The sequence below is a fragment of the Manacus vitellinus genome, unplaced genomic scaffold, assembly GCF_001715985.3.
Source record: "Manacus vitellinus isolate BGI_N305 unplaced genomic scaffold, ASM171598v3 scaffold_71_pilon, whole genome shotgun sequence".
NCBI lineage: Eukaryota > Metazoa > Chordata > Aves > Passeriformes > Pipridae > Manacus > Manacus vitellinus.
Window position 1 is genome coordinate 1776757 of NW_021940761.1, and position 27940 is coordinate 1804696.

At 45.9% G+C, this 27940-nt stretch overlaps 1 protein-coding gene across 1 annotated transcript; it reads right to left on the minus strand.

Moving 5' to 3' along the window:
- Positions 1-27940, minus strand: NDUFA10 (NADH:ubiquinone oxidoreductase subunit A10). The gene is made up of 9 exons (XM_018084471.1): positions 27773-27940; positions 27077-27292; positions 26320-26406; positions 23768-23889; positions 22512-22591; positions 19329-19383; positions 15121-15206; positions 10022-10130; positions 1-413 (listed from the first exon to the last, which is right to left on the minus strand). The coding sequence occupies exons 1-9, from the start codon at positions 27885-27887 to the stop codon at positions 345-347; spliced, it is 939 nt and encodes a 312-aa protein (XP_017939960.1). The 5' UTR covers positions 27888-27940; the 3' UTR covers positions 1-344.

A 27940-nucleotide genomic window follows, 5' to 3' on the forward strand; every position in this document is an offset into this window, starting at 1 on the left:
TTAACTTTACAAGAGCCAGGAGGATACAGGTTTAATTTCTCTTGATTCAGCAGAACAACAATAATCCTGTATAATAATGTGCCACGGTCCTGAGGAAGAGAAAGCTCAGCTCTGATCTTAAGCCTGCCCCAGATCACTTTGCTATCCAACATCCGAAGTCCTGAGTTCATCAGGGAGAAAAACAAGCCAGGATAAAGTGGTTTTCCTTCTGGGAGACGATTCCCTTCAGCTGGACGGGGATTTAAGCGGCGTTGTTTTCGTGCTGGTGTGGAGCAGGTGCCCTGAGCTCGGCTCCTCTTCACTCCAGTCCCGTGGCCCCTCGTGGCCGGGGCTGCCCAGGGGGGTCACTTCAGCCAGATCCACTTGTCCCCCACGTCGGCGTTGTAGCCCTGCCTGTACTTGCGCCCGGGGAGCTGCGGGAGGCACAAAGCTCAGTCAGAGACACAAAGTGCTGAAGGGCCTCCAGGCACCTGCACAACACCAGAGATGCTTTCACATCATAACAATAACGTTTACAGGACACTCAACCCCGAGCTGTGCAGCTGAAGGGGGGACCCACAAAACCCACTATGCCATAATATATATATATATATAAATTAGGCCAGTAATCTCTACAGCATATCCCACCTGGTTTCATCCAACTCCTCCCCAGTTGGAGAGATGACTCCTCTCACTGTATCACGTAGCAGAGGAATTGAATCAGTCAGTAGAACCTCACTCCAAAATAGGCACACACATTATTAAATACATGAAATACTTCATGCATGAGATACCGAGTTAATTACGATGTTAAATTGAACCATTCTAATGGAATTGCAGATTTAGGCTTCAAGAGCTGAACTTAACTTCATTAAAGCACAAGCAGTATCTGCCTGTCTTCATCAGCCAAGCCAGAAACCATTATTTGGTGGAAAAAAACCCCAAAGGTTCTTGAACCCTCTACCCAAATTTCAGTGGTACCCTGAGACCTAAGCAACAACCAGGTGTGGAAGCAGCTTCCTTTGGTAAGTACTGACCACAACCTGGAACGCCAGAGATGGTTAGATCCCAGCTCCAAAAGCAGAATCCATCTCCAGAATCTGATTTCCTACCTCCAGGAATGAAAGAGACAGAACACAATGCTCATCTTTGAGCTCCAATACTGGACTCAAGAAGCAAACCACCATAGAAAAAAGCAAATTAGTTTTGTGGGAAAGTCTGTAGCAAGCAAAGATGCTGTAATAAAACTCTTCCTTTAAAAATAAGCTATCTGCTGGCAGCCTTTGCAAAAATTAAGCACAGATCATCTGGTCTGTCTCCACACAAACACTGGTTTCACTCAGGACCCCTGAGTTATCCCGATGGTTTTTCCTTTCCAAAAAAACCTGTAAGAGTATCCAGTTGCAGAGAGCTGCCCCTGCAGAGAGAAGCAAGACCCAGTCTCGATAAAAATCTATACTCAGGCCACAAAAACCAGCTATTTAATCAAAGATGAAGCCTGTTGTTTTGAGGAAGTGGAGTGCTGTGGGTTTTTTTACTTGAAGGTCAAAAAATAAGACACTTCTTTGCCTAAAAATCAAGCTAACAGGAGACTTTACCTCCTTCCCGAGACACTCCCCACCCTGCCTTGTTGCAAGCATTTGTGATCAGCTTTTCTGAGGTTTTTCAATTAAATGTCTTGTCTAAATATCAGCAGAAACCACACAGTCCTGTTGAGAGTTCCCCCTGCAGAGCAGAGAGGAGATGGGAGATGAAAATACCTGATTACTGTCTCTGCCCCACGGATCTCCAGCAGTGAGCCAGGGAGGACACCAGACCTGCTGTGGCCAGCCTGTGACACAAACACAGCTCTCCCTGCTCCTCTCCAGGCAGCACATAATTGGCCCTTTGATACTTGAAGAGATTCCCAGATAACTAGATTATTAAAGCAACAGGAGATCTCTGGGAAAAGACAGGAGTTTACAGTTTTGTTTCTGGGTAAATCTGCCCTCTGTAAAAAAGCTACAACATCAATCCCAACAGAACTCAAATTCATTGTCCAAAACAAATTCCCCGTGTGCCTTTGCTTAAACACATGCAAGACATCAAAGCAAATGTTATAATAAGTATTCATCCATAACTCCATCCTTCCCAGTGGGCCTTGGCAAAGGCAGGGGAGTTTGGAGACACGTTACAGCCAACCTGTCAAGACAGCCAAAAAAAGGGAAGAAGGCAGAGTAAACAAATCCCACATTACCTAGGAAGCAGGATGATGTGAGGTGATGTTCTGTGCACAAGTGACACAGATGACTTCCCAAAAATGGGCTCTTCGAATCCCACGTTTCACAGCTGGGATTGCAGTAAAGAAAGCTGCAGACCCAGGAACAAGGCAGGTTTTTGCAGACCACTGCAAAGAGGAGGGGTAAGAGCACCAGGGAAGATCTGGGGATGCCAGGCAAGTGGTAGGATATGCCTCTTCTGGTGAAGCTGGTGCTCCAAACTGCACCCAGTTGAAATTCCCAGGCTTGGCCAGCACGAGGGCAGGGATGAAACAGGCAGCCAGCCCTGAGGCTGCTGGGTTTGCACCCAGACTGCCCAGCCCAGAGGAGAGATGATGGAAAAGAGTGAGGAAAAAGCTCTATGGAACTTGCCAGTAGCTGAGAGAACAGAAAGGGATTGAATATTCACCTTCTCTTCCAGTACAAATCCCCTGGAAGCATCCCAGGCCAGGCTAGATGGAGCTTGGGGCAACCTGGGCTACTGGAAGGTGTCCCTGCCCATGGCAGGGGGTGGCACTAGATGAGTTTTAAGGTCCCTCCCAACCCCACCCATTCCACGATTCTGTGATAACAGAGACCCCCCCAGACAATCCCAAGAGCTCACCAACATCCCTGCAGCAGGAGATAAGGCTGAGTTCCCACCAGGTCACTGCCAAGGAACAGATTTTTCCACTCCATGGGAATTAGTAAGACAGAGACTGAAGCCTTGGCCTGCTGCATTACACTGAGCAGAACCCAAGAGCTGGCAGCAAGGATTGTCTGAAGAAGGATGTGATAAAATCCACCACACAGAGCATGAAACCCATGAAATGAACTGGACCCAAAGGCAGGGCCAAGCTCGAAGGCATCGAGCTGCTCAGCTTTAAAGAGCATTAGGAAAAGAGATGAAAACAAGACCCTCTCATCAGTTAAATTAAGAACCTGCCACAGAAGTGTCTGTCAAAACTATAAACATGATGAAAAGCCCTGTAAAGTGGTAGAGGCTGTGGAGTAGCAACAAACAGCTTCAGCCAGCTGTTTGTTATCTGGCTCCTCTGGATAATTCCACCCCAGACATGTGCAGGTAGAGCTCTGGAGAGTTTTAACAACCTGAAAAGGTTGTTTAGAGCCTGTCTTGTTTTCCAATGTTTCAGGACCAAAAAGAATTACAGATTTTGCCTTCTATTCCTGTGTTGCTTTGTGCTAATGGCTGGTCTGCAGCTCCAAGAGATCTATAAATAGCCTGTTTTGAGCAGCACTGATCAAAGAGCACTTAAAAGCAGAGTCATTACTCTGCAAGCTCGGGCTCATTCATCAATATCCAAACCTCATCCTTCAGTGGCTGTTTATAACAACCACAATAATAGCCCCTTCCATCACTGCTGTTAGCAGATGACTGCTTTTTCCAGTAGAAACCCTGACTTCCAGAGGCTTGTCAGTGTTGTTGGCACACAGCTAAAATCTGAGAGAACCCAGGAAATGGAGCTTCATATATTGGCTGGATTCTGGAAGGGTTTGGCTCCCCATTGCTTTCCACAAGTACCCAAAAGGAAGTTGTAGCCAGGTAGAGTCTCTTCTCCCCAGTGACAAGAGGAAATGGGCTCAAGTTGTGCCAGGAGAGGTTTAGGTTGGATATTAGGAAGAATTTCTTCACTGAAAGGGCTGTCCAGCCCTGACACAGCTGCCCAGGGCAGTGGTGGAGTCCCCAGCCCTGGAGGGATTTAGAAGTCCTGTAGCTGTGGCACTTGAGGACAGGGGTCAGTGGTGGCCTTGGCAGTGCTGGGTTTACAGCTAGACTCGATCTTCAGGGTCTTCTCCAGCCTCAATGATTCCGTGTCTCAGAGCAACAGCTAAAGGAGGGGAGGGGGTGTAAAACCCCCCAAACACACATTCAAGGTGTGCAGGAGTTGGTTTCCAAAGGCCTGGCACACAGAGACTGTGTTCCAGCCTCACTCCTGCCATTCTTTACTCAAACAAAACCCTTGATGCTGTTAACATTCCCTGCAGCCCAAGAAACAAGGGTACTCAAAAGCTTTACTGAATTGAGGTTAAAACAATTCCAGTGTGCTGAACTTGTTCCATGAATGTTGTCCTGCCCTTCATTCACTCATTAAAAAAGACAGACAATGGAAATCCTTTGGAAAGAGAAGTGTCCATAAGGAGCACCAGTTATCCACTACAGAGTGCAAATCTACTGCAGGAAAAAGCCAAGTAACAGTATCCAAGTCACACCAGCACAGTTAAACATCTCAAACTGACATTATTTCACAGTTTAAGATCCATGGAGATGTTACCCCTCTATTAAATTATATTTCAATTAATTTTAATTTAATAGAGGTCTACCCCTGGGATCACATTCATCCATGGGTATGGGATTAAGAGGGGTCTGGGAAAGGGAGGATGTGCTCCCACATAAAGTGTTTCCATTCACAGGGCTCGGGGACAGACTATGAAGTTGAAATGGATTATTTTAATGCCAGTGAGATTTGATTGTCCTTTTGATTTACACAAGTACCTAGTGCCTGGGACAGCAGAGCCCACCTCCTAAAATAAAACAGACACAACCACCCAGACTAAGATTTGAGACAGTCCAAGGTCTCTCAGGTTCCTTGCCTCCCATATCTGGGATAGATATCCCTTCCAACTGCCCAGGATATTTTTCATGGGAAGCAGGGTGGAGAGCTACACGTTTCTAAAGCAGAAGAGGGGCTGCTCTCATACTCCTTCCATATGTACAGGACTGGTGACAGCAGAGGAGAAGTGGGAAGGTGGGAAGAGAAATAGATCCCATGCCTGTTCCCACCTTTTTCCAGGTACCCTTCATGAACGACTCTATCATTCCCAGGTCTTAGTTACTCCTCAGGTTCTTCTGACCTTACTGATACCTAGCCAGGCAACATCTTGCTACTCTAGAAAGGGCTAAAAATATTTTTGCAGAAATAAAACAGGAAAAAAAACCCCTTAAATTAAGCCTTTCCTAATTTATTGTGTGTCTGTTCTCATTCCTTCCTGGATTCAAGAGCAGACAGGGCTGGGCATTACAGCTGTCAAACACCTCCTTTAAAAGAAGAATTAGGAAAGGAGATCTCGATCCTAAAAAAACCAAAAACTTCATCAAGCCAAGCAAAAAAATGGCAGGAGAGACAAAACAGAAGGTTGTATCAAAGACAGCAGCTATGGCAACGATCACAAACATGGAGAACAAAGATATCCTAAGCTCCCTGCTCCTGCAAAGGGAAGAGTTGTTCCTGTTGTTGATCCAGACTCCAGCTTCCAGAAGGCTCAAGTATTTCTTCTGTGGCTCTTTTGGGAGATTTGTGTAAGCAGGAGACTCTGCACTCTCTGAGGAGATGGGAGAGCTGAAGGACTTCCTAACACCCCCTTCTGCCAGCTGCCACCTTCAGCCCCTGCAACCACAGCTGCCAAAAACAGTCAGAGCTGCACTTCACAGGCCACTTGGGCCACCTCAAACCTGGAGAAAATCTTCCCTTAATGTTTGGGCTACTTATGACCCTCACATTGCAAACACATACTCTTATACCCTTATTTTTGGGTTGTGAGACAGAGCTGACTCACAGCAGGCTCACCTTCCCATCACTCAAAAGCTAAATAACTAGAGGCATGGCAGGCATTGCACACAAGGGTTTCCCCTCCTAAGGCTGCATTCCTTGGGAAAAAAGAGGAATAAAAAGCCTTGGGAAAGAAGGCGGTACTCTCCTCCCCTCTGACCTGTTGCCTCTTCTCCACCTGCTGCTGTGCCAGACTGCAGGGGACTGCCAGCCTCACATTGCCAGGCCCTGGGGCAGAAGGGAAGAGGATGAGGAGCAGGATATAAAGCTGAAGCTTGACAAGGCAGCTGAGCTGGTGCAGCTGCCATGGAAGGAGCCCGAATGCACCTCAAAGCAGCAGCCAGGTCTGTGAGCAGTTTGAGCTTTCCTTGCCTTGTGGTCAGCACCTCTGTATTCCAAAAGCAGCCTGCCACTAGGGAAAAAGGTGTGGGGAAAACAAAATGAGAGCCTTCTCTTACCTTTCTGCGGCATAGGACAAGGGAAAATGGCTTCACAGTGACAGAGGGCACGGATAGATGGGATACTGGGGAGAAATCCCTCCCTGGGAGGGTGGGGAGGCCCTGGCACAGGTTGCCCAGAGAAGCTGTGGCTGCCTCTGGATCCCTGGAAGTGTCCAAGGCCAGGTTGGACGGGGCTTGGAGCAACCTGGGCTGGTGGGAGGTGCCCCTGCCCATGGCAGGGGGTGGAAAGAGATGGGCTTCGAGGTCCCTTCCAACCCAAATCATCCTGGGATTCTGTGACTCCACGAATTCCAGCAAACAGCTGCGCTTTTATGTGCACAGAAAAGCACATGCACATCAAAGAAGCAGTCTCTCCCCACCCCAGGAGATGCAGCAGGGCTTGCCAACAGCATTCAGAGTGTGAAGTACATCAGCACATTATTTAAGTACACTGATTCCATTAAACACAACCATTTGTTTTCATCTTCCCTGCAAACACATCTGCCTAAGTGCTCCAGCTTCGCAGGGCGCACACGGAGTTTGGAGCATTATCCGTGGGGATTGTGTGCAGTTGGAAGAAAGGAGAGAGATACAGCAGTTGTTAAGGGGAAAAAAAAGGGCAGTCAAGTCTTTACTAGTCTGACAGTTCCTAAAATAATGTTGCTTCACCGAAGAATGAACATGCTTATCTCTGATCTACAGATCCTGACTAAAAGGTTACTTTTTCCTTGCCAGAAAAGCATCCTTAGAAGTTTGTGAATGCCTGAAGAGAATGGCTGGACCCTGCCAGGTGACTTTATGGTACGAGAAGGCTGCAGAAAACCACCTCCTCACACATGAAAAGAACCTTAGAGAACAAATTTAGAAGATATACATAAAATAAAAACGAGTTTCTAGTACTCAGAGCTGTATGTGGCCACCTCATTATTTTGTGGAAAAGCACACATACTAAAATCTTGAACTCTGAAGAGGGTTTCCTCCTCCTCCTCCTCCTTCTTGGTTGCTTCTAATGAATATTTTGAACAAAATCCAGCTTCTGCCTGGGATTTGTAAATCCCTGAAAACCACCATTATTAGGCAGCATGAGTTGTGTGCATGCAACTCTGAAAGACACAGCAGTTCCCTGCCTATTGGCACCATCGAGGATTTATGAGTAGTTACAGGGGAAAAGAAAAAAATCCCCTACGCAAATCATTGTATTTAGGTGGTAAACATCATTACACCAACTCTGAAAGCACACACTTCCCACAAGGAAAAGTTCGAGTTCTGTAATTATCCCATAATTAAGCCTTTACCTACAAGTCACGTGAGCCTAAAAACCTTTATCTTCAAATGCCAAAGTGGCAGCACAGTTTTACCAGCCCTGCAAGAACATAGGCAAGACAAGGGCTTACAGTTCCCTCTCTGCAGACCCAAAAAACATCCCAAATTTGGATGTCTAGAAGCTCCTCTGCTCTCTCTGCCTGTGCAGTTGGTCTCTTGCTGTGTCACCTCTGCACAGCGGCCTTGTCTGAGAGAAAAAATTCAGACCTTCATTTGCTAAATGAAGTTAGAAGGAAAAAAACCCAGGTCTTCCAAGTTTCAACACAAAGAATTTAATCCTTAGAACATAAAACAGCAGGTGGGGCTGGCTTTGTGTTTCCCCTTCCAGTAGCTTGTGGAAAACAGGAAAACTCAGCATCTTTTGCATTGTGCACCATCCCTACAGACCCCCCCCATTCCTCAAAGATAACAAGTGTCTAAGCATTCAGAAGAGAGAAAAAGAGTATTACTATTGCCTAAATTTAACAGAACACCTCCTGAAATGTGCAACTCCTCCTTATTCCAAAAGACATTATCACTTTCCACAGCACTTTCCTGAATCAGGGCCTACAATCGTGCCTGCAGAAGGGAGATTATATTTTGGCAATGTTTTTTTTGCTCAGCTTCAGCTGTCAACTAACTGGCAAGGAGCAGAGCCATGCAAGAGCACAGCTTTCCTTCCCAGGTACCCACATTCCTTCTCCTAAGCATCCCTTTGCTACATCTGCAAGGCAAGTCCCAATTTTCCCTGGCAGCCAGCTATTTGATGAGCCAGGACATTCTCAGTTCCTTGCCAGCACAAAGAGGGATGTGCTGTCGTGCAGCCAGAGGAGAAAAAAAGGCTTTCAGAAGTATTACCCCTGGTTCTCAGCACACAGCACCGAGGTCACACCTTGCTGTGTGTCAGGCAGCCTCAGTAATTCCCAGCTCCACTGCAAAGGGACATTTCAGCCCCAAAAAACCCTTCTCATCTTGGGGAAGAAAGGCACAGTCAGTGCAGATGGATATTGTGTGCCACAGTCAAGTCATGCAGCAGATCCTTCTCAAATCTGTGCTGCACGGCCACAGGCATCTCTTGGAGTGAAGGACTCCAAAAATCTTTGGGCTGAGATTGAAGCTTTGGGTTTAAAAATGTGATAGCACAGAGGATGAAATTCTGAGAGCAATTCCTCTGCTGGATCAGGGAGTTTTCAAGCCCATTAGACAACCTCAGCTGCTTTCTGCTGCTTTAACCTTTAGCTTTAGCCCCTTTTACAAGCTGGAAAGGTCACATCTCAAATGAGGCAGAACAGTGTGAGCCCAGAGCCTCTCCACTACACAGTTAGCTGAGGAGGAACAGATTATGTGGAATATTTTGCCTACTGTGGAGGAAAACACTGGTAGTTCAGAGTTTCCAAACAAGTCCGTAAATCTGTACCTTACATTTTCATTTCAGTAAGAGACTGTATATACTAACAAGAAAAGAAAAATAACAGTGTTTTGATTATGCAAATCATGGTTTCTAACAATTTATATTGTATATTCCTCCCTTTGTCTCCAGCAATTGCTTAGAAAATAAAAAGATGCAGTGGCAGAGACTCCAACCCAACTGGAAAATAGATTAGAAGCTTGGCCAATCACTATTAATTACCATCAGTTCCACAACTTCTCTAATGAGCATTTTCAATACCTGGGCCTTGGGAAAGCCCCATGTGGTGGGAGAGCACCCCATGCCAGGTAAATCACAACCAGCACCAGGGCAAAGTGCTCAGTGGGTTCGAATCCGTTGTCTCCAGAACCAGCAAGGCAAGAGCTAATTAAAGCCTTGTGTGGGAGCCTGCAGGAGGTGTAGGAGAGTGTGGGGCCACAACAGGCTCTGGATCCGTGCCCACATGCAGAAACACACTATTTAAAGCAACAACAGTTTGGAGCAGCAATGCAACATTCGTTCCTCCTCAAGAAAAACACCCCCTCCCTCAGCATTTTATAAGAAGTCACCACAGGTTTCCAATTTTCTTGTTTGACTCAACGGATTATTTCAGATTTCAGAGGTCAGAGACTAATCAGGGCAGGAGAAACAAAAACAAATGAAAACCACTTATCCTTTGGTTCACATCTAAAGACCAAAAAAAAAAAAAATAAAAAAATAGAATCAGCTTAGGAAACAAACCATTTGCTTCGTTACTCCCCTCGTGGGGAAGCCAGACTTCAAAGAGGTGGGGATTTGGGCAAAATCCAGAAGTTGCTCTTAGAAACGTGCATCCCTGTGCAGGCTGTGCCCAGGCCAGGAGGAGCACTCTGAGGGGTGTCCCCTGGCTGTCACCCCCCCGAGGGGTGTCCCCTGGCTGTCACCCCCCCCGAGGGGTGTCCTGCTGTCCCCCCCCCCCGAGGGTGTCCCTGGCTGTCACCCCCCCCCGAGGGTGTCCCCTGGCTGTCACCCCCCGAGGGGTGTCCCCTGGCTGCTCCCCCCCCCCGAGGGGTGTCCCCTGGCTGTCACCCCCCCAGCAGCACTCACCGCTCGATACTCGTAATAGATCCTGTCGAACTCGGTGCCTCCAATGGTGACCTCCGGAATGAAGCGAGGGATGGTTACACTATCCAGCACTAAACTTTTGTCCTGGACACTGAGGGGGAAAAACAAGGAAAAGGAACAGCAGCAGTTAGTTCACATCCTGCCCCCAGCAAGAGCAGCATCAGTTCCCAGTTTGTCCAAATACTGCTGCCCAGAGAAGCCGTGGTTGCCCCATCCTGGAAGTGTCCAAGGTCTGGACAGGCCTTGGAGCAACCTGGGAGAGTTGGAAGGTGTCCCTGGTGGAACCTGGTGAGCTTCAAGGTCCCTCCCACCTCAAACCATTCTGGAATTCTACGATTAAAAGAATTACTTTTCTGTTAAATAGCACTTTCAAAGGTTTTGGCTATTTTCCAGTTATGACAAACATTTATCCTTTTCCTCACACATATATTGTGTCTTTCCCCTCATCCTTGCCTCCAATTTGCTCCTGCTCCAACTTCTCCCTGCTTCTCCATTCTTTCCTCCAAGTTTTTCCTCCATCATTCCTGAGAGCCTTTTCCATGAGGCACTTCTGGTTTTCTTGCTTTATATAAGTAAGGTAAATACAGTGTTTTTATTGAATCCCCCACACATTATCTTGCTAAATTCCCATCCTAAATGGATCAGTACTGAGGCAATGACAGGGTTGGAAGCAGGCAGTGCCTCCAGCATCCTGCCTGGGAAGAACCAGGGAAAACTGGCTGCAGCAGCTGCAATGACTGATATCAGGATCCACCAAAAATCCACACTGCACAGCACCAGCACTTTCAGATATCCCGAATTTAAAATGCCTGAGAAACTGCTAGAAAGGCTCCTGCTGCCTGTGGTGTCACACACAGGCCGACAGTGCCACCTGGATGTGTTTGGGGAAAACACATCCATCTCCAACCAACACTGACCAAATCCTAAATTCAACACGAAAAACTCTGCAAATTGTGTTGTTTCCAACGAGTTGCATGTCTTTACAAATATTGTCATGCACATCAAGCGCATCCCCTGAGCAAAGCAAAGTTTATCATCTTTAAGAAATTAATTTTTTCCCCTGAATCACAAATTTTGGGACCTTACCTCCCAGCACTGAAGAGTTTCAACAAATAAACTAGTTTGCTAACACATCCTGACATTCACACTGCAAATTATCCTCCTGCAGACAAACTGGTAAGGAAATACAATAATCCAGTAAAAGTTGAGATGGGAGAAGGTGAGGATAAATGACCAGGTTCAACACTTAAGATGCTTCCTGCAAACTGTGACATTATTTATCCTCACCTACATTAAATGTGTATTTCACGTGCTGGAAGCCACAAAAACGAGCCCACGTACTTATGAAGCAAAACCTCACACACAGAAACCACGTCTAGTAGTCTGCAGTGTACAGTTCATCCATTCTTTCCTGGATCCCAGCCAAGTGGCAACTTGTGGAGGACAATTCCCAGGCACAGTTTATTTTAGTTAACAGCCAAGATGGCAAACCTGCTGCTCTTCAGACTTTGCTCTCACTGTACAAGAAAAGAATGCAAAGCTAACGATGGCTTCTCCAGGCTCTGCTCTGCACCTCCAGAAAAAGCTTGGAATCCTGACTAAAAGCACGCCCAAAGACACCTGCCACAACAATGTCCAACCACAAAACCACAGGCGCTTGCCAGGACTAATTCCCTGCTCAGCAGGAAGCATTTAAAGGCACCTTTTATGTTTCCTTAGTTTTCTCTCTCTCCCTCAGGAGAAAATCATCGTTATTTACTCTTTTCTGAGTCTTTACCACACTTTCTCGAAGCAGTTCTCATTATGCAGCACCTTTACCTGTAAGGCTGTGTCAACATTTCAAAGGTAACAAAGCATGGAAGTGTGGTCCCAATAATTTAAGAACATCAGATTTTAGCTCACATAACCCTGTTATCCAGGGTTCTTCCCACAGGAATCACACCTGAAAGTATTCTACAGCCATGGGTGGCTCATCTCTTCTCCAAAAGCACCTATAACACACCTAATTCACACTCTGTCCAGCAGCAGCAGGTGTTGAGGAATCAGGACTGACACATTCCTGCTTCCCTCACAGACAGCTTCCAGCAGGATACACTCATTTTTCAGGGAGCCTGCAGTGGTGACACGCAAGTAACTGAGGTTTCATTTTCCATCAATGTATAAAACACAGTCCCACAACAAACATTAGAAAGCCTGATGAACCTTGCCAAGGGTGCAAGGTGGGGTAAGGGAAGGAGATTGCTTAGAAAAAAATAAACCAATCAACCCTACAAAAACCCCTGAGTTTGCATAGGCTGGGCTGTGATTTCTCAACACCTGATGCTGGCATAGTCACAAAAACCTCAAGTGACCTCCCTTCCAAGCTAAAAGCACTCACTGGCCCAAGAGGCAGCAACACAGCACCATACCAAGTTCAATTCTGTGTTTATACATGAAAGTTAATTTTCCTTCATCTGCCAAAGGGGCTCAGTTTCCCTTATTTGTCCAGGCAGAAGAGGAATGCCATGGCCAAGGTGAGCCATGGCCACTCCCTTGGTGAGCAACACTCACCATCAACACCGAGAGCAAAAGAAAAAAAAGTTTCCCAAGAAAAGCAGGTCTGCAAGAAAAAGGGGACAAGGTGCAACAACAGCTCTGCAAACCAATAAAAGCTACTGCAAAGAGGAAATTACAGACAAGTGTTTCAACCGAAGCAAGAAGCCAGGTTGGATGGGGCTTGGAACAACCTGGTCTAGTGGAAGGTGTCCCTGAATTTCTAGGGAAATGAGAATGAAGGGTCTCTCTCCCTCACTCCCAAGTTCTCTGCTCTACCTCTCCCAGGTTCTACTTTACCAAATTCTGAAGGAGCTGCAGGGATACAACAGATTTAGCTGTGGACTTCTCTTATGCACCAAGTCACAAGCAGTAAATTCCCTCCACCAGCTGGTAAAGCAACACAGGCTACACCACACAGCCTACAGCTCTTCACCCCAAAACATGAAGTCTTCTGCAGGGTGTGTGGACAGACTGATTGTACTGGGAAGGGCACAGATAAAGTGCCTGAGATGGTGCAGTGACAGCAGAGGAAATTCTTGAGACATTTAAAAAACCAGAATGGTTCGTGTTGGACTTGGAAAGATGTGAAGAGCATCCTGAGATCCATCCAGCTTCCTGACACAAATATAACCATTTTTACCTTTTCCCAAGAGATCCCACAGTCACGCTAGAGCAAGGGAGAGCATTCAAGGGCAAGGCAGGGAGATAAAAGGGATCATTATGCAACTGATTTCACATGGGTGCGGCTCACCGGTCTGATTAGCTGACTTATTTGCATTAATTAGGCACAGGCCCTGCTGGGGTTTCTGTGCATTAGACCCTCTGTATGAGCAGTGAAAAAGTTCTCCTCACCCCTGCCCATCGATCCCAGCCCCCAGACACGCTGGTACAAGCTGAAGATGGAAGAGAAAATCACAGCCCAAGTCAGCCCCAAAACCTGGGAGGTCAGCAAAGGAAGCAGTTGCAGATGGAAAACCAAACAGAGCAGAACTTCTATTAGGTATTGGATATTAGGGAAAATTTCTTAACTGAAAGGGTGGTAAGACATTGGCACAGGCAGTCCAGGGCAGGGGTGGAGTCACTGTCCCTGAAATTATTCAAAAGCCATGTGGCTGTAACACTCGGGGACATGGTTCAGTGGTGGCCTTGGCAGTGCTGGGGGAATGGTTGGGCTTAATGATCCCAGAGGGGTTTTCCAACTTAAATGATCCTAAATATCAGCTGCAGCCTCCCACAAACACCCACGAGAGGGCAGCACGTGCCAGCACCCGAACAGGCACCAGGAACCACCTAAACCCCACTTTCTGAAGGAAAAATGAACACAGGCATCGGGCACCACGAGCTCTTTGCTACCTGGGCACTGGAACAAATGAGGAAAGCATCAGCCTTAAGGTTCATGGACTAGCATCTGAGATTGGCACTGGATGCCTAGGGAGGCAATTCCAATGAGGAAGACACGCAGTAGGCTCCCTGCATTTTCTGGAGGTAACATGAGAAACTTCCAAGATAGGATATTCTGTGATTTAAATAAGCAGTTCATTGCAGTGCAAGATCTTAAAACAGCCACATGCTGCCAAAAGAATAATTTTGTATTATCTACAACAACAACAGCCTTGTACAGGAGACCCTCTCACCCTCCTCCAGGGTTCAATGAAAAATTGAGTCCTTAAAGCAATTTATTCCCTTCTACGGCTGCAAAGTTGAATTTTCATACAGTACTTGAACACCCTGCTCTAATTGAATGCTTTGCTTTAACTCCCTCCTACACATTGCAATTAATAATCCTTTCTTAATACCTGCACTAGTGTGGAGCTACAGGAAAACAAGCAAATTATTTTCTCTTTCAAAGGAAATCTGATTGAAATAATTTTGCAGGGTCTAAGTCACCAGATATTACCCTCCAATTACTACACAAAGAAACCTTGTCTTAGATAGTTAAAATGCACCCAAATCATGACTTGTTTCTCTCAGACACCACCCAACACTGCTTTTCTGCAGTTTCTCCTCCCCCCTTGATAGAAAAAAGCATAGAAAAGGAACATTATCTCACATTTCAGGAGGCACTTGAAGTAACAGTAAAGTAATAGGGAAAGAATGCCAGAAGCCTAAAAAAAAATGTTTAACTTACTGCTCCAATGCCTGTCACAATAAAGACAAAAATTCAGGGAAAGATATTCCATTAAAAAAAAATATCCCTGTGTTTCTGTTAACCCATGAGACAACCAGAAATTAATGAAAATAATACAACTCTTACATTTTGTTTCAGGAAATGTAACTACACTGCACTTGCTACCTGCAGATTGAGTCTAAAGTTGGATCTCTTCACATCCAACTAGGCAGACAAGGATCTTTTTAATAAAACTCAGCCCTAAGTTTGTCTGGAGTCTCCTGTCTAACGAATCAGCAGCAAAATGCCACACCATGTTCCAGTGCCAAGCTCCAGTACTGCAAAATGCAACCCCACCTTTAAAGACCCAAGGCTTTGACCATTTTCCCTGAGATCTGATGCTAAGAAATGCTCAGTGACTGGAAGACATCATACTTACTAAAGTCTCAGATGGTGGAAAGAAACATCATCCTGCTCCAGCCATGGCCCCTTGTCAAACTTCAGGTACTCAATGTCTTCAATGACCTGGGATCAGAATGGGAAAGGTCACAGACTAAGAGGTGGTTTGATCAGAACATCCAAAAAAATCAATTAAATCATCCAAATAGATTATTAAACAAATGAAAAAGGCTTCACTGCTAGAGCTGTATTAACAAGGCAAATGTTTAGAGAGAACATTACCATCTGCCACCCTGTTTCAGGAGGCCGTGGTCCTGCCACAAGCACTGGGCAGGCACAGCTCTGAAGATCCTGGTGCTTTCAGCCTTGGATGGCAGGGAATAAACTGGCTGGGAGGTGCCTTATTTCCCAATTCTTACCTGATCCAAGACATTCTTCCTCAGCCTGCTGTTGGGGATGAAAAGTAAAGAAGTACAACCCCCCCCTCTGAGGGAGAAGGAGGAGAAAATGGAAATAAATCTAAATTAACCCCCCTTTTTGTTACAAAAAGAATCGCCATGTTCCATAGGACACTTGTGTGGTGTTGGGTTTATTTCCAAAAAGGCTCAGTGGCTCATTCACTGACACAACTGGCATCTGCCTCTGGGTGCTGTGTGGTTCACATCACAGAAACAAAGGCATGTTTCAGGCTGGGAAGCTCAAACAGACCTGGAGTAGCAGCACAGATGAGTCCAAAGGCTCAGGATTTCACCATCCATCAGGACCTACCCAGGCATGGATGATCCCTGAGCAGAAAGGAAAGGTAACACCTATGGCTCAGCACCCAGAACCCTTCAAACAATGAATGCCAGCTCAGCAAATCAGTCCTTAAGCATCCCCAAACTTATCAATCCCAGATTTGAGCTTCATTTACAGTCTGGCTCCACCAGAAAACAGATCTTTGCTGGTCCAACAGGTAATTGCTCATCACACATGGCTGGCTGGACCTGAAGGAAACCTGAACTGGTGTCAGGGGGATGCACTTCAGGTGCATGATGAGGTGGAGATAGTGCCTTGAAGCAACTTGGACTGTTACAGCTCCAATCATCCCTTTTCAGAGGCCTTTTTTTCCAGAGGGAAAAGACAAAGGTGTGAGGTCAGGACCAAAATCCTGATGACATATTGTCAATTCATTGACAAGCAAGCAGATCACAGTAATGGAAGATAAAATAATAAATGAAAACCCCTTGTATTCCTAACATTAAGAAATAAAGGGAATAATTATAGTGGGTTTAAAGACTAATTTAGCAGAGAAAGTCTTAAAAAAATACAGTTGGCATGACACCACCAAAGCATATTTAGACTCCAAGCAAGTTTAGAGAGATCAGAAAATCATCAAGGTTGGAAAAGACCTCTAAGATCATCAAGTCCAACCCCTCCCCCAGCACTGCCAAGACCACCACTAAACCCATGTCCCCAAGTGCCACATCCACATGTTTTTTGAAGACTTCCAGGGATGGTGATTCCACCACTGCCCTGGGCAGCTGTGCCGGTGTTTGTCCGCCCTTCCAGTGAAGAAGTTGTGCCTAACATCCAACATAAGTGTTCTCTAACCACTTTTAATGCCTTACAAGGGGGCAGTTGGCACTGCAGGTGTGAGCACAGAAAACCTGCTTTTCACATAAAGTCAGTGACCAGTAAGTTAGTTCAAAAAGCCATTACTGATTTTAATTATTCAATTTAAGAGCTGAACCTCTACCAGACTTCCCTTTGCCTACACAAAAGCAATTCCTTCTCTACTCCACAGCCAAGCTTTGAAAACTCACTGCTGCCTGATGACAGGACTGATCACAGAGAGCTGCTACAACAGGGCTCAAAATGTGTTCCAGGGGAGAGAGGAATCTGCATCCAAATGAGTTTTTTCTCACTGTTATTATCAGATCAGAGATCTCTCTCCCAGCAGCTCATTAACAATGGTATCAACTTCCCAACCAGATAGAACAATAGCTGCTTAATTTATAAGGAATGCCCTGGCACCCCCTGGGAATCAGCAGCAAATATCCAGGGCTTTCAAAACAACATTTAAACATAGAGCTAACTTTGTACTCCCAGTTTTAGCCTCATGTGAAACCAGTCTGAACCACCCTAATGAAGCTCATTTCAGCACTCATTACCCCCTTAGCCACCACTGCCAATGGTAATTACAATGTGAAACCCCAACTGACCTTTTTAAAAGACACTTAAAGAATCATTTCTAAGCTGTGTGTCTCTGCTATGAGCAAATCAAAAGTTATTAAATTCCAAGACCATAAAAAATTAAGCTCCCAAAGCCCAAATAACCTGCAGATTGAAGCGAGCTAATGAACATTGCAGCCTACCAAGAGGGCACCCCTGTGTAAACACACACCTCACAAGCCAAAGCCAAATCCCTCCTGCCAACCCCTATTTCCCAACTTCTACTGTGCCATTCCAAAGGTGAACTGAATCTGAACAGAAAAGGGGGAAAACCAGCTTTATTCTTTGAAGCAGACCAAGTACCAGTATCTGTCACCAACATCCAACGATCACATCATGGAATTGATAATCTTAGGGGTCTTTTCCAACCTTAATGATCTTGTACTTTAACTTCCAAATGCTAATCCTTCCTCCAGTCCAGATTTGTCCAACCAGATTAAGAACTCCATCAGTGCATCTGATGACCCTATTTACAGTGATGGCTCAAGACTGTTGAGCTTGGGAGACTCCCTACTTGAACAATAAGAGCTTTAGACTGACTTTAAACCCTGATTTAAGGGATTAAAATCAAATCTCTAGCAATGGGGTTTACTACAAAAAATCCAGGGAGGAAACAAGCTGCTTTATTCTGACCATTTTAAGACGTGTCCAGAGAGATGGAAGGGGAGAAAACAGGTGAATAACCCCCATCCCAACTTTTCTTCTACCAAACACCCTGGATACCCTCTGGAAACACCATGGTTCTCACATCTTATCCTCGCTGTTACGTTGTTATCCAGAAAAATAACTATATATTCTCATCTACATCACAGCCTTGTGATGTCATTTGAGCTCTACTTTTTATGGTTTTTTCTGTTTATCTGCTGTCACACTGAAGCCACCAGCCCTTTTTGTGGGTATAACCCCACACTGCCTCACAAGTCTACTGCTTAATGATCTAATAACCTCTATTATCCATTGCAGGAGAATCCACAAATCCATCCACAACAACACAGGACCCAAAATGTGGCACACACCCACAAAGGGAACCAAAGGCCTAGAGACCCACAGCACTGCAGCTAAGGTGGGGGGGGAAGAAAGGGGGGACAATTTTTAGGACCAGGAAAAAGTCCTTATCAATATTTTCTGCTTCACAAAGTCGTATGACCAGAACTTTGAAGGACACCATGGCCAAAAAAAGTAACTTTTGCCTGATGAAGGGTCATTTAAATATTCAAATGAACACCCTGCATATGCTAATAAGATTAATGAAGTAGATGCTACGATTCCAGTAAGATCATGTGATAGAAACCTAGGAGGAGAAGACTGGGCTGTGTATAAGGAGGTAGAAATTTCACCTAGTCAGGATGAAGACCCAGGGCTACTCTCCTCTCCCTCCTCCCAGGCAGGGATGACTCCTCTGCAAGCTTCCATGTAGGATTACCATCATCAACACAGTATTACTGTTATTATTAGAGCTCTATCCCTAAAACTGAAATGGGCCAACTACAAACCTGTCCAGAACCACAAAAAACTTGCTGCTCTTTCCATCAGGGAACAGCAGCTACAGAGGAAAATTAATGATGGAGAAGAAAAAGGCTTCTGTTATCCCACCAGTAACTCTCCATGAGCAGGAATGTTCAGTGAAATAAGGCAAATAATATTAAATTTGCTCCAAAAAAAGTAACATAGTTGAGTAGGAGGAAGCAGTGATCTCGTGTCAATCCTGTCTCAGAAAAGAGAGATTATTTTTAGCAATGAGAAGGCAGTTTTTTGGCTTGGTCCAGGGTTAACATGTCTTGCAAAACCAGTGGAGAAAAAAAATTGCCAGCTCATACAGATGAATAATGCAGGCTTACAAAGCCTGGAACAGCTCTGGGAACACAGCTCTTTGCTACAACCAAATCATGACTAGTTTTTGGAAAACAACAGCTGTTTTATCACACAGAAAGCTGGGCACCAACTTCCACTGTCCTGACAAAGTGACACTGACAGAAATATTCGAGTTCAGACCCTGTATAGAACACAGAGAATCCATCCATGCAGCAAACTCACCTTCTCCACATCCTCGGCCTCAGCTGCCGTGTACTGCAGAACTTCACTGCTCTCACTGCAAAGAGGGAAGACACTGAATTCCCCTGATCCAGCTGCTCTACCCACCCTCTGCCCTGCTTCAGAATGAACAGAAACAGAGTTAAAAGGCACAGACCCCAAACCAGAATTGCTACAACTTTTTAGAATGCTCACAGTAATTCCTGTTACATCTGTCAGCTGCTTCTTTCCTGGTGCAAAATTGCTTTCAAAGGGCAAATGGCCTAGGGAACCTACATTATTTCAGTTCAAAAAAATAAAAATCACACCTATGGATTTTTTTTCATTTAACGAATGTGGCTCCTTGCCCCAATTACAACTGCCCAATCTACTTGAAGCTAAGTGAAATTTTCAACCAGTCTAGTCCAAAACGTCAGTGGACTTTCCTTTTTACAAGTACATTACTACCTGTGAGTTAATTTTTAGGAGAATACATGCATTCCTCACTATTTACTGAGATAACTGAACCAATACAAATGCAGGCAGCAGGATCTGCAAGTGTAAAAACATTTAAAAAAGGTAATGTTTCCTGGTTACAAGACTGTTTTGTTAATCACCCAGCAGCCTCCAGGGAAAAGGCACTTGCAGAGCATGGCCACAAGAGGAGTTCCTATATGAACATGTTTCATACTACACATGTTCAGCTGACCTCAGTAACAGCTGCTCCCAAACCTGCTCCAGTTGAAAGACCTTTCCTTTAGCTAACAAATTAAGAGAAAATAAAATAGAAGCCCAGTGTGCACATTGTATCAAACAACACACAGCAAAGCTGAAGGGCAAGGAGGAAAATTTCATAGAATCCCGGATGGTTTGAGTTGGAAGAGACCTTAAAGCCCATCCAGTCCCACCCCCTGCCATGGGCAGGGACACCTTCCACAATTCCAGGTTGCTCCAACCTGGCCTTGGACACTCCCAGGGATGGGGCAGCCACAGCTTCTCTTCAGTATCAACCCAAGGGAGAGGTCAGACTTGAGCAGAGCCTTATAGCAGCAATTGCATTAACAATGCAGATCAAACCACTTGATCCCATCCCTTGATTTGACTCTGCAGATTATCAGGGCTTCATTAAGAGAAAACAGCTGCTCAGTGACTCTGCAGATTATCAGAGCTTTCCTTAAGAGAAAACAGCTGCTCAGTGGAAGCAGTATTGGATATGAAAGGGAACATTAGCAATCTTAAGGGTCTGGTCCAGGAAAAGGGAAAAAAAATAAAAATCAAACAAAACCCAAGCACTGTCTGTTCCAAATCACCAGGCAGCACCTGCCACAGCACCCAGCTCACAAATCACCACCCTTAAAAACATTAAAGACATTCATAAACATGCCAGACTGGAACAGAAACACCCATTTTAAAGCACATACCCACTATAAAACACTTCAAGCAGCATCAGATTGCTCCAGTTAAATAGAACAAGGTAACAGGAGTTTTGCCCAGAAACAAACTGCATTTCAAGAGAACAACCAAACTTAAGCGTGAACATGGGAACCGTGCAGGAGTTTGCTCAGCAGTCTGTAATTCCGCTTTTCAGACTGTCTGAACCAGATTTTGGGCTCTCTCAAGAGCCAGGGAATCAGTGTCTAGGCAGAGCAAGGAGTGCCAGCCAGGCACAAACACAGCTCACTGCATCGCTCTGCCAGCAAACAAACAGTTAAAGGCAGTTGTGGCTCCTGTACTGATCCAAGCCAGGAACCATCCAGAGGTCCAGGGATGCACGAAGCTGGTTTCACACATTCCCAGCTGTCCCCCATCAAGGGGACAGAGACGGAGATCAATGTGACAGGTCACCGTGAGCCCATCCGCTGACAGGATGCCAAGCAGAGGGTGTGTGCTTAACAAGTGTACTGACCATGCACAGACAAAGGGCAGGGAGTTGAAATCCCAGCAGGATTTAGGATTTTGCCTCACTAAACACCACGAGATGTATCTGGGGCTCGATGTGATCCAAGGAACAAGCAGCATTTTTCTCCTCGCCAATAAACTCGAGCAGTGTGCCCCCGGGGGGGTGGCAGTCCCCAGGCTTCCCACCCTGCCTCCTTCTCCATCCTTATTCCCTATCATTCCCTGGCTGTAGGGGACACAGTGGGAGGCAGCTGGCCATGTACATCACACCAGCAGCTCCTGCCTGCATGAGTGACAAGCTCGATATCCAAGTTATTCAGTTCAGTTGCTGACAGAGCCATTACACTGATGTACCAGGGCAGAGGAGCGAGAGCCAAGGGGAGACAGGGAGGCTACAAAACACCCCAGGATGCACCTGGATTTCAATGGAACTCAATAATCAGCCTCATGCACACCCCAGAACTCACACCATTACAGACAGTTTTGATGGCTCAGGGACCTTGGAGAGTTTCCCTTCCAGAATTCTGTTTGGTTATGAGGGACCCAAGGCTGCTTTTAGGTTTTTAGGACAATGTGATTTTTGATGGAGCTCCTTTATAAGAACTGGGACAAATGGCAAACTACCTCATCTCAAGTTTATAGGGAACACATTTTTGCTTCCCAGCTTGAGAAAGCCAGGGGAGCCCAAAAAGTGACAAGTGGGAATGGTTTCCCACTGACAGCAGGCAGGGTTAGATGGGACATTGGGAAGAAATTCTTCCCTGGGAGGGTGGGGAGGCCCTGGCACAGGTTGCCCAGAGAAGCTGTGGCTGCCCCTGGATCCCTGGAAGTGTCCAAGGCCAGGCTGGACGGGGCTTGGAGCAACCTGGGCTAGTGGAAGGTGTCCCTGCCCATGGCAGGGGGTGGAACAAGGCAGGCTTTAGGGTCCCTTCCAGTCAAAACCATTCTGGGATTCTATGACAACAGAAAGGAGTTTTTGAGAGATAAAAATTCCAAAACTTTCAAAAAAGTCCTGAAAAAAGCTTCTGTTGCATCACACTCTCCTCAGGTCACACAAACACACATCACTCCTAAATTCCTTTTTAATTTCCCACTGTTGGCATCAGGCTTTTCTGGTGCCAGAGGTTATTAAGTGCACACATTATTATGCCATGACTGCAACAGCCCATCATTAGGACACAACACTGTACCCCATGGCACAAGGAGGATTCCTCACATGACCTGATCTGCTGATATGGGCAGATATTTTAGGATTTGCATACATTTTTACTCAGAGACTTACAAGAGAAAACATTTTGATTTGCTAACCTGATCTCTGGAAGGAAGGTTTTCTTGTAAGCATCCTCAATGTGCTGGAGATAGGAAGGAGACACCTTTTTCTCATATGGCTAAAAACAAACAGAGAACAACGTTGTGGAATTAATTTTCTTTCCCACCAGTACAGGCTCCAGCCTAAGCTCCACCACCTGCCAAGAGCTGGAATAAGCAAACATCCAAGTGAACCACATAAACATTAATGGAAGTCTGAAGAATTAAGAATTTTGGAGTGTTCAAAATTCCTGACATGGCATTAAATACCTAGAGTAGGCCTCAAAGAGATCAGCTTTCCAAGGAATGATCCATCCTTGTTACCTGCACATTCAAGGAAGCTTTAGATAATAATCCAGAAAATAGGAGAAGATTGTCTGAGTCTACCTTTTCCATAAGAAAATGCAAATGTGCATCCACATTTCCACAGTTTCAGAAAAATGCATGGGCAACCACCCACTCCAAAAGAAATTAAAGCTGTCTTTTAATCTGTCAGGTTTCCCACACTGAAACACTTCCCTGGACATTATTTCCCATTACCTTTGAAAAAGGTAAACATCATTTAATCCTCAGAACACATCAGAGAACAGTTACAAGCACATGTCCAAATATCATAGAAGGAGGAAAAAAAAAGAAAACCCAAACCTAAAACTTTATTTAGATTAGTCATTCCCCAAAAGCACCCTACAGGTTTGCTGACCCAGGACTAGTTCACTAGCTCAGTAATCCAGCAGTCACTTTCTGAATTTCAGGAAGTTCACTGAACCTGCTGATCCCAAGTGACTCACACATGAACCTCAGCACGGGTGTGAAGGAGCAGTCAACTGGGAAGCTGGAGACAGGCACTCCAGCTGGGAACAGGCACTCAGGAATCATACATATATAATCCTAAAATCCACTGCAAGCTGCCTGTTACCTGGGAATGACTCCTGAAGCAGCAGCTACAAAGGCTGGTTTTAAGAGCAGCTGAATTTTATAGAATTTCTCGTTACAGAAATCACAGCATATTGATGCAGTCAAGAAAAAAGAAGTTGGTTTTTGCCTTTTTTTTTTTTTTAAAGCAAGTATATGAAAATACCCACGCAGATCTGACACCTCAGAGGACAAGAAGCCCTTCAGAGGCAGAATTCTGCAGCAAAGCCCACAGGACTCACACATCAGGGGTGTGATTACAACAGACATTAACAGGCAGCAAGAGATAAGTAATAATAAAGATAATTAAGAGATAAATAAGCAAAAATAAGAGAGAAAATTACCTTGCCTTTCTCTTGAATCCTCTTCTGCACCTCTGGGACAGGTGCATCTATGTAGATGACCAGGTGGGGCGGCAGGAATTCACAAATGCTGATGTCTTTGATCTCCTTGTAGTGATCAAGGCCTGTATAAAACACAAATAAATCACATTCCCCACCCTTGTATTTGCAGTCTTCTCTTCTTGGCTTCTTCTCAAACAGGATTCAGGAAGTTTACAGAATAAACAACATCCACATGAAAGCAGAATTAAACTATGAAGCTGCATGCACTTAGATCTAAGAATCTAAACCCAGCTTTATCAAAGAGGAGGTTTTATTCCTGACTCAAGTTTAGTGGAATCTGGTTCTTCCTCCGTCATTTAGACACAGTAGAGCAGCAGGACCTCTAATCAAGAGGTTTGCTCACTAAGGATTGCAATGCAATCCATTATTTGTCCCTGGAATTTTATATTAAACTGTGGGTTGCTGGGATTTGCTGCCTCAGCAAGGCAGAGCAGTAAGATACAGGTGGTTAAAACCAGCTCTCAAAGACAACCAGCAACTTCCATCAGCTGTTAAAAAACAAATATACCTCCTAAATCTATGCCAAATCAAACAGCAGAAACACAAGGCAGTCAGGAAAACAGTTGCCTTCACCTCAGGAGCAGCCAAAACACCAGATTTACTAAGAACAGGCAGCAACAGCTCAGGAGCTCAGTGCCCTTAACTCCAAACCACAGAATCTCTTGGGTTGGAAGGGACTGAACCAGGGGGGTTGAACCCACCTGGTTCAACCCCCCTGCTCTGAGCAGGACTCAGCATTTCCAGGAGAGACATCCCAGGCAATCTGCTCCAGGGTTTGACTCTCTTCACAGTAGGAAAGGGTTTTTTTTCCTTTCAAATGAAACTTTTTGTATTTCGATTAGTGCCCTTTGTCTTTTGTCCTCTCCCTGGTGCCACTGAGAACAGACTGGCTCCGTCCAGGAATGCTCCCCATCCCTGCCCTCCCTGACTTAGACAACGAAACACTACCAGGTATTTATAAACACTCTCCTGAGCCTTCTCCTCTCCAGCCCAAACCCCAGCTGTCTGAGCCCCTCCTCACACACTGGACATTGTTTCTCAGTGACCTTTGTTGCCCTTTGCTACACTCACCCCAGTAAGCTCACACTTTTTCTCAACTGGTAGCCCAGAACTGGGCACAATACTTCAGATTTGGAGCGTCCTGGTGGCATCCTCTGCTCCAAGGACACAGTGGTGGCTCACATTCAACTTGGGGTCCATCAGGGCCCCCAGGTCATGCTCTGTGTAACTTCCTAGACAGTTTTTAGCTCCCAGCATACACAAGTGCCTGCAGATATCCCTTCCCAGGGGAAGGACTTTGCATTCCCTATTCTAGACCTTCCAACCACTTCTCCATCCTCTCCATGTTCCTCTAAATAGCACCCAAAACATGGTGCATCAACCACTCCCCTCCCAGTTTTGCATCACCCACAGGTCTCCTGAGGCTGCACTGTCCCATCATCCATGTTTGAAACCCAGTTTAAACCTGGTCCAGTCCCAGTATCCTCCCCTGGGGTACACCAGTAGTTACTGGCTCCAGCTGGGCTTTGCACTGCTGATCCCAAGTCTGAGCTCACTAGTTGAGCCACTTTTCAAGCCACACTGCCCACAAATGCAAGCCTTACTCCATCCCTGTGCCGGTGAGGAGGTTGGGAGGCAGCAGTGACAGCCTTGCATCACATAACCCTCAAGCACTGCTCCCCTCTCCCCCCCTGTGCCAGCCTGCCAGGAGGAGCTGACTAGCAAGAGTCTGAGCAGGATTTCCTTTTCACAAAACCACGATGACTATTATCCATCACTTCCACATCTTCATATGTTTGGACATGGCTTCCCAGAGGATTTGCTCCACCCCCTTCCTGCAGCCAAGCAGAGGCTGACTGGCCTGTAGCTCCCTGGATCCTCAGCCTTAGTCCTTCTCAAAGATAAAAGCAACATCTGGGTTCTCTGATATTCCAAAGGCAAGGCAGCCAAGCCCTGTTGGCCCATCACTGACCCCAAACCCAATGCTGCGAGAGCACGGTCAGCTTGAAGGAGCCACATTTCCAGGGAGCTGCAGGAGTCTCTGGCTCACGGGACACAAGTAACAGTGCTGGGGCTCTGGCACAGGTTGCCCAGAGCAGCTGTGGCTGCCCCATCCCTGCAAGTGTCCAAGGCCAGGTTGGACAGGGCTTGGAGCAACCTGGGCTGGTGGAAGGTGTCCCTGCCCATGGCAGCAGGGGAACAAGATGGGCTTTGAGGTCCTTTCCCAACCCAAACCATTCCATGATTCTATGAAGGCACAGAATACATGTTCTTTAACACATCAGCAGCACCAAAGCCTTGAAGAAGAACTGGAAATCTCATGGCTTGAGGTCAGTCCTTGATGCACAGAACAGCAACACGTGAACAACTGATTATCTAAAGGGATCCCAAATTCCAAGCAGACATTTTTCTTTTTCTTTTTTAAAAAGTAAACTGCCACACTTTTGACAGATTATGGTAAAATAACCTCCTTTTGCATGCCAAGAACTCACATCTCTTGTGGATATATCCCTGTTTGAACATGGCATCCAGGAAAACGAAGTCGCTGTAGGGAGAGCGCTCCAACACCACACCTTGACCTGCAGGGGAAAACAGGCTCCAGGTTGGAACAAAACCAGCTCCAAGGTCCCTTCCAACCCAAACCACTCCGTGATTCTGATTCTAAGCAACAGGTCAGTCAGTGTTGGGATAAAAACCCCTTTTCTCACTAGAAGACTCTCAAATTATAACAAAACCACCACAAAACTGTATTTCATGAAACCAAAAAGACTGAAAACAGTCACCACCAAGAAGTAAGTTGGGAGCCTGTACAACTCACAGGAAGTAAGTTGGGAGCCTGTACAACTCACAGGAAGTAAGTTGGGAGCCTGTACAACTCACAGCTATCACGGCATCTTTAAATGCCCTTTTGAAAATAACCACCAGGGACTGCCAAACTGAAAAAAATTAAACTGGCAACTGGTGAGTGAAATAAGAAACAGGAGTGTGCAAGGCAGTTTTCTAAATGGGCTGTTACCCTGTACTAAGGGGAGGAATATATGAAGTTGAACAAAACAAGAGCCTTTCATTTTAAAATGCAGAGAGTAGCAAAGCACTTTGAATCTCCTGGGCTGGAAGGGACCCACAAGGATCACTGAGTCCCACTCCTGGCCCTGCACAGGACACCCCAACGATCCTGAGAGCAGGTTAGCCAGGACTCAAGAGTCAGAAGTTAGTTTGGCCCTGAGCTCTGTGCCCTGTGAGCCCCACCTGTGCTGAGCAGGTGCTCCAGGGCATCAGCGTACTGCAGGACACGATTCCCATAGATCCAGGTCTGCATCCGGTAGGAGTGTCCATCAGGGCACTTGGGGTCCGTGTAGAACCTCTCCATGTTGCAGAAGCCATTGAACTTCTCGGGGAGCAGTGTCCCATCCCCAGAGATCCTGTTCATGTAATGGATGTCAGCCTCCGGGAAGTGTTTCATCCCTGAGAAGAACAACCCAACAACTGAGCACCCAGCGAAGGAATAAGTTGTGTTCACCTTCAGCAAAAGCCTTTTAATACACAGTTGTTCTTTAAACAGCTCTGAAACAACCCCCAAGCCTCTGGTCTATCACATCAGAGGGCAACAAACCCCACCTGCAAGCACTGCCCCCTTTCTGCCCCCCCCCCAATGAGAGCTGAGCACAACCTTGGTGCCACCAAACCCACTGTCCTGACCCTCCCTGTACATCCCCAGGGAAAACCCAGACTCTCCAGGAGACCACTGACCCCATCAGGACTGGGATTTCACTCACAACAAACCCCACCTACACAGGCATCCTCACCCCAAGCATTATCTATAACCCCCCCCCATTCCCCAGTTAATTAAGTTCATAAAGAGCTACTGCTTTGGTGAGGTTTCCTCACATAGCTGCACTGTTAAATTCCACCAGCTGTCAGAGGAACAGCCCCAACAAGACATACCCAGTTTCTGTGCTATCTGCTCTGCCAGCTTGCCCTTCCCAGAGGACAAGTTTCCCTCCACTGTGAAGATTTTGCTGTAGTCCGTGAACCTCTTGGTAGTTCTATCTCCCAACATGTAAGCCAGCCACCCATACTGCAAATTCTGCTCAGGGCTGCTGTGAATTCTTG